Raw genomic sequence first — 12,015 nt, 5'->3', positions numbered from 1 at the left:
ACTAGGGACATTTTGTCGTGCAAAGAATTAAACTATGGCGACCAGAAAATCGTTGCGCAAAGCTTGTGAAAAAAGACATTGCATGACGAACATCTTCAAATTTGTTGCGCATCTTAACAATTGCGCGACACTTTACTAGTCGTCGCGCGAAAGTTATATGAACAAAGGTTATCGTCCTACGATATAAACGAGTACAAGTGCGTTTGTGGGTAATTTGTCTCAAAACGTTTTGTGTGATGAAATCTATAGTAGGCGCGTGGTAATGCGCAACGAAGAATAAGACGCGCTTAATTTTCCGCGACGACATTTCGTTGTTGCGCACGTGTAAAAAATAGAATAAAAGGAAAAAAAAACTGATTTCATAGTAATGAGAAAGAAAAAAAAAAGCAAATTAATGAATAATTTTTTATTTATTTATAATATAAATAAAAATGTACGTACAAATATCAAGGTTTTTTAAAAAAGGGAACAAAACTACGAAAATAAAGAGGCAAAATCTATAGGCATGTCATTCAGAGACGCTTGGTAATCTTGATGTTGGTTGGGGATGGGGTCGGAGGTCGACGGGCCTGATTGCTGTGCTTGCTCGGTGTGGAAGGGCTGTGGGGGGTGATGGTGTAGAAAAATCGGGGAGATGTATTCCAGAGGAACTGAAGGCTTGTACAAGCATTGACATTTGAGACTTGTACGATGCCAGCTTACTCCTCAGTCCAGCGACTTCCTGCATCAAATTCGTAACCTTGGTCTTTGACTGCGAGGATGACGAGGCTCCAGTCTCCTGATGCCTGGCATTTCCCATCCCCCGAAAATATGTCCCTAGCCTCTGACCGAAAGTCTGGTCCAACATCTCTATGATGATGTGAAACCCTACATCCTCAGGGGGGATCCACAGACTCGATCGGCGTGTCCGAGGGAAGGTGGGAGGCGGATTCCTGAAACACCACCTGTCGCTTCTCCACCATAGTTGCCTATGAAAAAAAAACATGGATTATTAATAGAAAACAATTTAAAAGAATTAGTATAAATGTTAAATGCATAAGAAATTACTTACATGAAGGGACTGGGTTAACTCTGTTACACCCACCCCTAATTTAAATTGTATTTTCACTAAGTTTGAGATTATCTTGCTTTTAAAATGGTTTTTGAGTCTTAAATGGTGTGTCCAAAGGGCCCACCCCCTGTTTTGTCCCCCGGTTCCCTTTCCATTTTCTTTTATTTTCTAAAATTCCTCTTTTCTCTCCTCTCCCTCCCTCTCTGTTTCTTTTTCTCATTCACCGTGCCACACCCATAACCCAAATCCTAAAATCATCATCAAATCACAATTCCAACATCACCATCGTCTTTATCTCATTGCTACGAACTCAACCATAGTCTTGGCATCTTGGAAGTCGAACCATAAAGCTCCGTACACGAGCTCCGACGTAGACCGCCCCTTTCGAGGCAAATTTCGGCCAAACCACAGAGAGTTGGCTAGCGTGCAAGTTATCAATCCCTTCGTCTCGCTGAGAACTACAACTTTCCATTTTGTTTCACCCAATTTCGTTGAGTATTGAAGAAGTTTTACTCATTTGAATCTTACCCAGTTTCCGGCGACCTCCAAGGCATTCGAGGCATTTTTCGGTCAAACCACGGCGAGTTAGACGTTGTGTGAGGTACCATTCTATTCGTCTATTCAAGGGCTAAAATTTCTGCAGTTGAATCACTTGATTTCGTTAAGTATTGACAAAGTTATGAGGGTTTAAAGTTCATTCCGATTTCCGACCGAACTCTGGCCTTCTTCTTCCTTGGGTCCGGCGACCCATCAAGCACAGGCCTTTTAGGCCACCTCAGAGACCATTGGGCCTTACGCCCGTTTCAGACCCAAGCCCAAGTCCTTTTCTTTTATTTATTAATTGTTTTGGTTTAATTAATTGTTAAAGGCCTTTGGGCCTTATCTGGAAACCTAAAACCATTTCCAAATTAGGCCTTTGGGCCCGTGTAGTTTAAACCCTAACCCAACCCACCTATTTTTCCTAAACCCTAAACTCTAATTCTAAAACCCAAAAACCCAAATTCTAAACCCTTCTCCCTATTTTTACCTTAAACCCATTTCCCATAAACCCTAAACCCTAAAGCCCTAAACCTAAACCCTAACCCTAAACCAGCCAACTAAGTTTGACCAAACCGATTGACCTATTGACTTTGACCCGTTGACTTTGACTTTCATCGGTCAACGGTTAACATTGACTTTTCAAGTTTTCGTCCAAGACCCTTCTAAGGCTAATTTCGATGTCCTAGACCCATTTTTGAAGTCTGTTTTCCCAAATTCAATCGTTTGAGTAGAGTTTGACTAAATATACCATTTATGTGCTTAGGGGCAATTATAGTGGTGTTTCTGTCTTCGCCAGTTATGTGGCTCTTCGGCAGCGAAGTACTGTGAGTGGACCCCTTCTAAAAATGCATGTTTTGATAGTAGAAATGCATACATGAAAATCATGATTTAACAATTATATTTTATGAGATGCTTTGAGATAAGATGCTTATTGAGGTTATTTTGAATTATTACTATTTTTCCTATAACCCATGTTCTTATAGAATATCCGATGGATGACGATATGATATTTAGAATATGTTTCGAACATCTCTTTATAGTATAGATGATGGATGACTTTATACTATGAAGTTGCCTTTCAAGATATATATGTTCAGTGGTTTTGTACTTATCTAGTGGTCATTTCCGCTACGGGACGTATGGATAGATTCTGGTCCGTCTCGGACGACGGTTTGATGTTGGCATAGGGCCTGGAGTGTGTTTCCTTTGGTTATTTAGCATAAGGATGGGGAGCCGGCATGGGGCTTGAAGTGTATTTTCTTCTGACTGTCTGCTCAGAGATGGGGAGCCGGCATAGGGCCTAAGGTTATTGGACAATTCACTAGTGATTATTATATATACAAGTTATGATTTGAGACATTGCACGGCATGCTAGGTTTCGGAAAACCTATTTTTATCATTATATATGTGTTTTTATAAAACCTGGGGGTTAGTACGTTGATAACTGTTTTATTATATTTATATAAAATTGGTCCACTCATTTTTGTTTTGCGCCCCCTTCAGGACTTAGAATCGAGGCATACAATCCAGGCATCCAGGCACTTCCACATCGGTATCTTCGAGTCCTCTCAGTGTAGGATCCATCCTTCGTTTCATTCTAATTTTATATTATTTTCTTTTGTGTTCTAGTTAGTTGTATGCTCTAAACACGTTCCTTAAATGCATATTCTTTATTCTTTTATATTTACAAACCTTATCTATTCCTTGTTCCCAGCATTTGCATTCAATAAATGGCTTTCGTCACCCTTGGGTGTCGGCCAACACGTGCTTATCCTGGTATTTGGGGAATATCAGGATCGGGGTATGTCAGATTGGTATCAGAGCGTGGTTTGTTCAGAGCATACTTAGGATATTTTCTTACTCTAGTAGTGTGTTGGTTTTGACATCATTTGGATGTCACGACTTCCGGATTTGGTGCCATTTGGCGTAGTTGTGCAAATCTTCTAATTTTGAATTGTCACTTTCTGGTTGAAATACAAGAACTCGTGTCAGGATTGTGCCTCATCGGTGACGTGTTTGATTTGTTAAACGACTTTCAACTTCAGATCAATACTCTGAGATGTGCATTCCCTAGGAACGACAGGCAAAGTCGGTGTTACTTGGAAACGGCGTGTTTTAGAAATCTCAGTTTAAGGAAGTCTGGTCAAGACCAACTGTAGATCCGAAATGGCAATACCACTCTGTAACATGCGTTCCCTAGGAATTGCGGGCGGAGTCGGCTCTACATCGAAATCTTGGGAAACGGAAAAATCGTGGTGGTACAAATTGGTTAAGACTAACTTGAGACCTGAAGCGATGATATCACTCTACAACATGTGTTCCCTAGGAATGGCGGGCAAAGTCATATCTCTTGGAAATTGCTTGAAACTTTCGAAATGCGTGTTAGAAAAAGTGAGTAAGTGCTAGTTGTGACGACGGTTAGTAAGTGGTAGTTGGTGAGAACAAATCAATGTTCTCAGACTCATTACCACTGAAGAAATTTGTGTGAATCTTTATAACAATTCTCGGTGATTGTTTTATCGATTACCTTCTTGCTTATTCCAACGACGAAGTCAAGTTCATTGACCTTTGACCGTCAGCTTAACACCAAATTCTTCGAGTGTTGACTTCGTTTACATTAATTGTTTTTCTTGAGAAACTCCTCAGTAATGGACGATATCCTCAGTTGCAATTCTTGTTGTGGTAGTTGGACTTGGATAATGAAGATCCAGTCTTGTTTGGATAATCAAACTCCTTGAATTTCACCTGGATTTGGTACTCGATGGTAAACCCTAGCTTCTAGTTCTCGAACTTTTTGGTAGAGGTGAACTTAGCCTCTTGCTTGTAGCTCAACTGACTAATGTTCTTGTCCATTAATTGTTCGGCCCTGTAATTTTCAGTGTAATGGTTGGAGATTCCACCATATTCATCATTGTACGAAGATCGAGCTTTACTCTGAACTTCTCTGGACTCATTGAGCTTTGATTTGCTCAGAGGCATCATTTTAAGATAGACAATCGTGTCACTGCATGCATACGCAGGCTGCTTCGTATCTTTCTTCTTCATCATTTTGTTGATTAAGAGGTTCTATGTTTAATTTTTGAACTTTGAAACAACTCTCACAAAGTATTGGGAATTACGAAATGTCTTTGGCCTTGTCAAATCTTATAAGCAGTTCTTAACTATTCTTGAGCTTAGACCTATTTCCTTTTGGCTAAGAAATCAGTTGACCTTACTATGATGATTTACCAAATAATCAGAAACAGTGACTTCTATTTCTACATCTTTACCTTCCTTCGCTTGTTTGTTTCTCAATGTGAAATGGATCATGCCGAAACATTATACGGAGGGTGTAAAAAAAAAAAACGTTTGTTCTCGGCATGGTTCCTGGTTCAAATATCAATATCTTGTACTCTAGATTTTAATGGACTTGTTTTGACCCTTAAATTCTTGAGTGTTCTTTCAGCCTTCTCGACATGACTTTTCACTCAATCAGTGAGAAATTCATGATCAATCTTTTTGGCGAAAGTGTGCACCCAGTTCATGTCGATTCGTACAGGAACGTTAGGAGCATAATCTTTTGACAAGCTTACCAGACTTACCAGAAAGAGTTCCTCATGGGTGTGAAGTTTGAGTTGTCTTTTGGTAAGATACTGGTGAAGATTGTGGTGCAGATGATTAGCAGATTGCATCACTATCTTCACGCTGAATTGAATGGTCACCACTCATTATCTTGCTACAATCCATCATATCTTACTCTGGTAGACCTTTTCGATGATGTGATGTGTTCGCCTCAATGCAGCTTTACACTACATCTTACCAGGATCCTTCGATTCGAGAGCACGTGGGCATGAGGTTTGAGCGATCTTTTAGTAATAGTTGGTTGAAGGTTTTAGTACAGAAGGTCAGCATATTGTATCACCATCTTACTATAATTCATGGGCATCACATCGGTTATTTTCCAACGTTATTTGTTCGTCTCAACGCATCTTTTCACTGCTTCACTCCAAGACTCTTTTGTTTGTGAATACGTGGTTGCCAAACCACTTCTAGCAGATCTGTTTGGTGCATTCTAGGATGGCACTACAGCACGATCGAGGCGAGAATTGGATAATCTTTACACTTCTCTCGAAAGGTGTGTGCTCTCTTTGGTTGTTAGGATGATCATTTGCAAGTTCTTCTTTCCACCAACTTTGACCTTGGTTGACTAGAAATATGCAACTAAGCAAAAATAGAGAGGTGGATTGAGCACTACAACAGTTCCTAAGAGATACTACGTGTTGAGGAAGATGACTTCTTGTTTTCTGCTTGCTTGGTTTGAGCTTTTGGGTCTACTACTAACATGATAGCCACTTCTTTTGAATCTCAAGGTACAATTTTCAAATGGGTTCTTTACTGGTGAAACTTTGGAGTAATTGGTCACATTTGGAAGAACTAAGGAGGATATGATGCTTGGTGATGGATAAAGTTTTACGACAACAGTTCTTATTTTGTTCAGTTTGAGTATGGCACTTGTTGCGGCATGGTACGAGAGTTGCTACATGCAACATTGGTTGATAGAGGAGTTGTGCGAGCTTGTATTTGGAGGATTGAATTTTCAACGTGTGAAATTGTGCACCCTCAAGAAATTACTGCTTGCTTACCAAGACAACAAATGTGCGATCGATATCGCGGGCGGTCGACTGTGGTATTGAAAACTTATTTGTTGGGTTCGTTGAGCAAGTGAGCAAAAAGATCTATCTACGGCAGCTGATACAGTTTTGGATTTGTTATTCTTGGGACTCGATCCAAAGACACATCTATTCTTGGAATACGTGAGGTTACGAATTCTTGGGCGAGACCTTTTCTCATTTTTCAATCTTGGTTTTCAGTATAAGTATTTTAACTTCCTTTACTTTAGTTTTTTTTTTTTTGTCGTTACAAATGTTTTGGGGAAGTATTTTTGTTTTCAGTTTTTAAGTTCAACTCGAGTTTTCGACCTATATGTTAGTACATATCTATTTTTGACGTTATAGTATCTTGCGTACTTATTTTTTACCTTACTTCAATATATGTTTTCGACTTTATATCTTATTAAAGTATGTTTTCTACTTTTACACTGATGGGGAAGAAAGTAAGAGCTTTGAGGCATAATAGAGGATTTTGCAACCCGCTCGCGACGGTGTGGCATATTCTCTTTGATGCACCCACTCTGACTTGATTTCTCTTTATACATATATTCTCCTTACTATTTTCGAGTATTTCAGTTTAGTAAGTGATTTTAAATTTCGAGGACGAAATTCTTTTAAGGGGGATAGATGGTTACACCCACCACTAATTTAAATTGTATTTTCACTAAGTTTGAGATTATCTTGCTTTTAAAATGGTTTTTGAGTCTTAAATGGTGTGCCCAAGGGGCCCACCCCCTATTTTGTCCCCCGGTTCCCTTTCCATTTTCTTTTATTTTTCTGAAAGTCTTCCCCTTTTCTCTCCTCCCCCTCACTCTCTCTTTCTTCTTCTCCTTCACCGTGCCACACCCATAACCCAAATCCTAAAATCATCATCAAATCGCAATTCCAACATCACCATCATCTTTATCTCGTTGCTACGAACTCAACCATAGTCTTGGCATCTTGGAAGTTGAACCATAAAGCCCCGTACACGAGCTCCGACGTAGACCGCCCCTTTCGAGGAAAATTCCGGCCAAACCACAAAGAGTTGGCTAGCGTGCAAGGTATCAATCTCTTCATATCGCTGAGACCTACAACTTTCGATTTTGTTTCACCCAATTTCGTTGAGTATTGAAGAAGTTATACTCATTTGAATCTTACCCAAATTCCGGCGACCTCTGAGGCTTTCGAGGAATTTTCCGGTCAAACTATGGTCATTTAGACGTTGTGTGAGGTAACATTCTCTTCGTCTATTCGAGGGCTACAATTTCTATTTTTGAATCACTTGATTTCGTTAAGTATTGACAAAATTATGAGGGTTTAAAGTTCGTTCAGATTTCCGGCCAAATTCCGGCCTTCTTCTTCCTTAGGTCCGGCGACCCATCAAGCACAGGCCTTTTAGGCCACCTCAGAGACCATCGGGCCTTAGGCCCGTTTCAGACCCAAGCCCAAGTCCTTTTCTTTTATTTATTAATTGTTTTGGTTTAATTAATTGTTAAGGGCCTTTGGACCTTATCTGTAAACCTAAAACCATTTCCAAATTAGGCCTTCGGGCCGTGAGGAGATTGGGCCTTTGGGCCCGTGTAGTTTAAACCCTAACCCAGCCCACCTATTTTTCCTAAACCCTAAACTCTAATTCTAAAACCCAAAATCCCAAATTCTAAACCCTTCTCCCTATTTTTCCCTTAAACCCATTTCCCATAAACCCTAAACCCTAAACCCTAAAGCCCTAAACCTAAACCCTAACCCTAAACCAGCCAACTAAGTTTGACCAAACCGATTGACCTATTGACTTTGACCTGTTGACTTTGACTTTCATCGGTCAACGATCAACGTTGACTTTTCAAGTTTTCGTCCAAGACCCTTTCTAGGCTAATTTCGACGTCCTAGACCCATTTTTGAAGTCTGTTTTCCCAAATTCAATCGTTTGAGTAGAGTTTGACTAAATGTACCATTTATGTGCTTAGGGGCAATTATAGTGGCATTTCTGTCTTCGCCAGTTGCGTGGCTCTTCGGCGGCAAAGTACTGTGAGTGGACCCCTTCTAAAAATGCATGTTTTGATAGTAGAAATGCATACATGAAAAGCATGATTTAACAATTATGTTTTATGAGAAGCTTTGAGATAAGATGCTTATTGAGGCTATTTTGAATTATTACTAATTTCATATAATCCATGTTCTTATAGAATATCCGATGGATGACGATATGATATTTAGAATATGTTTCGAACACCTCTTTATAGTATAGATGATGGATGACTTTATACTATGAAGTTTCTTTTCAAGATATATATGTTCAGTGGTTTTGTACTTATCTAGTGGTCATTTCCGCTACGGGACGTAGGGATAGATTCTGGTCCGTCCCGGGTGACGGTTTGATGTTGGCATAGGGCCTGGAGTGTGTTTCCTCTGGCTATTTAGCACAGGGACGGGGAGCCGGCATGTGGTCTGAAGTGTATTTTCCTCTGACTGTCTGCTCAGAGACGGGGAGCTGGCATAGGGCCTGGGGGTTATCGGACAATTCACTAGTAATTATTATATATACAAGTTATGATTTGAGACATTGCACGACATGCTAGGTTTCGGAAAACATATGTTTATCATTATATATGTGTTTTCATAAAATATGGGGGTTAGTACGTTGATAATTATTTTATTATATCTATGTCAAATTGGTCCACTCATGTTTGTTTTGCGCCCCCTTCAGGACTGAGAATTGAGGCATACAATCCCGGCATCTAGGCACTTCCGCATCAGTATCTTCGAGTCCTCTCGGTGTAGGATCCATCCTTTGTTTCATTCTAATTTTATATTATTTCCTTTAGTGTTCTAGTTAGGTGTATGCTCTGAACACGTTCCTTAAATGCATATTCTTTATTCTTTTATATTTATAAACCTTATCTATTCCTTGTTCCCAGCATTTGCATTCAATAAATGGCTTTCATCACCCTTGGGTGTCGGCCAGCACGTGCTTATCCTGATATTTGGGGAATATCAGGATCGGGGCGTGTCAAACTCATTCCCAGGCCGAACATAAACGTCACCAAAGACGTCGATCTCCGGAAATTTTGAACCCTCCTAAAATCGAAAAAGATAAGAAAAATGTTGGTATGAAAAAAAAAATTTATTAGCGACATTTTAAAATTGGAAATGAAAGTTGTAATATATACCTTCTGTCGTGCCTCCATCCTATAGGAGAAAGGCCTCGAACCCAAATGGTGGAGAATAGTCTTCTTCTCTCGATTGATCTTGTTCGCCTTTGCATTCTTTTGTTATACAAAAAATAAACGTATTAGTTGTAATCGTTAAAGAAAATAAAAAAAATTAATAATAAACATTATTAAAAAATAAAAAAAGTAAAATGAAAGAAGTCGTCATTAAAAACGCACCACATATGTCGGGTCCGTAAAATGATCACAAAGCCAAACCCAACTATCTTGTCGGTCCTCCAACTCCTTCGGACATCCCTCCTCAAGAGCGACCTGTGGATCATCAAACTCCTCGAACCATTGGTGCAAGTTACTCTTCCACTGCTTGTAGCGTTCGGAGAAGAGCCGATTGACATACGCGAACTTGTCCTCGTCCATGTGCCCCAAATTGTAGTTTGTCTGCAATATAACAAATATTTTGAAAGCATTAGTAATAAAAGACATTAATACATATAAATATATAAATTTTACATGAAAAGCATTAAAAAGGCGATGCTACTTACAGACAATTGACTGCGCACCGTAATCTTCGTCTCCTTTGGCATCGTCTTCCAAGACTTCCACAGCATAGGGCAAAAGGTCCGCACGACATGCCCAATGTCGTGGGCCAATGCATTATGCTGCTCCGCCGTTGGTGCTGCCCGATATTGCTCATCGTATCCGATTGGGATACGATCGTTGGTCACCCAGGTGACCTTCCCCATCTTTAATTGGTCCCCGAGTGTTTTTCTTCACTACAAAGGGATGAAAAAAAAATCATTAACCCATAACTAATAACAAATCCTAGTAAAATTTTGGCATGACCTCCCCTATAATAAAAACATTTCCCAAAACCCTTAAAATAACATAAACAATATACATGTCCAACACAATGATCACAACAGTTTAATAAAAGGTTCGGAATGATAATTTTTTAATCCTTACATAACATAACAAATTGAACCTAAAATAAAAAAACTTAGTAAACAAGGGAATGAGAGAGTGAATTAGGATTGTATACCTGGCCGTGTACCAGAGGCATCGGTTGTGGATCCCGATGGCGACATCTGGTCCACAGTGTGGGGGCGTCGGTGAGTTCATCTAGCGCTAATAGGTAACGCCACCGATGAAGTCAACGATGCCTGCGTTTGTGGGACTGGAGGACCATATGAGTGGACCGGATTGATCGGCCTATAGTCCATCTTTGTCGGAGCATTGGCGGCAGTAGTAGGTATAGTCGTCAGACTAGGTGTAGCGGTCAGACTAGGTGTATAAGTCATCGGCCTCCGGGTTCTGATGAGGTGAGACACCTACAAAAGAGGCAATCAATTTGTTTAGTACACAAAGATTTTGATTTTGTTTTCACATGCTTACAACTTCAATGGCTACAAAAGGATTGCTAATTGTTGATTTGATTTCAAATTAACTTGTTAACTGAAATAAACATATGGGAATTCCAGTCCATTGGCTGGTCAAAAGCATTTTCTGAATGCATATGGGCAGATTCAATGATTTTGGAGATGTAGAAATATGAAAATAATTGAAACATTCCTATCATAACAAAGTTCATGTGCTCTACGATTTGCAGCAAAAGAAGTTTGCTAATACCTCTCATGAAAATCTAATATATATATATAATCTAAACTATAATGGAGGAATTCAAATTACTGCGCAAAAAAAGAAAGATTAATATCAAAACGTAAATGTAACTTCAAAATTGGGAGGCCGAATTGAACAAGCAACACAATCGAGTCTATCATATTAATAAGGCAACAACAAAGGGTAATACCCCATTATATATCAACAAATCGTGGCAGTCAACAATGCAAATCCTTAACCCTGTACTTAAATTAGAAAACCCTTAATTCGAACCCTGTATTTGAAATAAAAAAAAAACCCCCTAATTTAAGAACCCTAATCTAACCCCCAGTGAAGCACCCTAAATCTAACCCCCAATTTAAGAAAACCTAATCTAACCTCACTGCCCAAAATCATTCCCCTAAGTTAAGACCTAAATCTAACCCCAATTAAGAACCCTAAAAACTCTAATTTAAGAACCTAAATGTAACCTCTAATTTACGAACCCTAAATCTAACCCCACCGTCCCCAATTTGAAAAAATAAAAACCCTAATTCTAACCCCCAGTCAATAAACAAAATTGAAACTAAAAACTGAAAAGGAAATTACCTGTTGGAGAAAAAGAGGCGATGGACTGAGAAAGGGATGGAGAGACGAGGTGAGTGAAGGAGAGATGGACGAAGATAGAAAGGAAGGAAAGAGATGGTATCGCGCGGGGAAAAAAGGAAGAAGAGGGAAGTAAGGGAGGAATGAGACGCACAGGGGTTAATAATATAGAATATTATGTGACGGATTGTTCGTTTCGCAAGGCTAAACAATCATCGCACAAGTTTTTTAAAATTTCCCCAAAAAAAGCGCTTTAATTGAATTTTGAGACACATGGGCGACGAATACATATATTTCGTCGCACAAAGTATATTTGCATGACCAAAAAAATTTTATGCGTCGCGCAATTGTGTTTTAAATTGTTTTTATTTATTTATTTTGTTTACAATTTATTATAAAATACAAACAAAACAACTTTATTTAC

At 39.3% G+C, this 12,015-nt stretch overlaps 1 protein-coding gene across 1 annotated transcript; it reads right to left on the bottom strand.

The window, feature by feature from the left end:
- Positions 1 to 9,213: 9,213 nt before the first annotated feature.
- Positions 9,214 to 11,728, bottom strand: LOC114822265 (uncharacterized). Its single transcript, XM_070821832.1, has 6 exons — positions 11,595 to 11,728; positions 10,429 to 10,717; positions 9,932 to 10,162; positions 9,609 to 9,827; positions 9,390 to 9,485; positions 9,214 to 9,297 (listed from the first exon to the last, which is right to left on the bottom strand). Exons 3-6 carry the CDS (start codon positions 10,130 to 10,132, stop codon positions 9,214 to 9,216), a joined length of 600 nt encoding a protein of 199 aa, XP_070677933.1. The 5' UTR covers positions 10,133 to 10,162; positions 10,429 to 10,717; positions 11,595 to 11,728.
- Between the last annotated feature and the right edge of the window lie 287 nt (positions 11,729 to 12,015).

This window comes from Malus domestica, chromosome 05 (assembly GCF_042453785.1).
Source record: "Malus domestica chromosome 05, GDT2T_hap1".
Taxonomy (NCBI): domain Eukaryota; kingdom Viridiplantae; phylum Streptophyta; class Magnoliopsida; order Rosales; family Rosaceae; genus Malus; species Malus domestica.
Note: the sequence above shows the minus strand (reverse complement) of the source record. Positions and strands in the feature narration are given on the sequence as shown.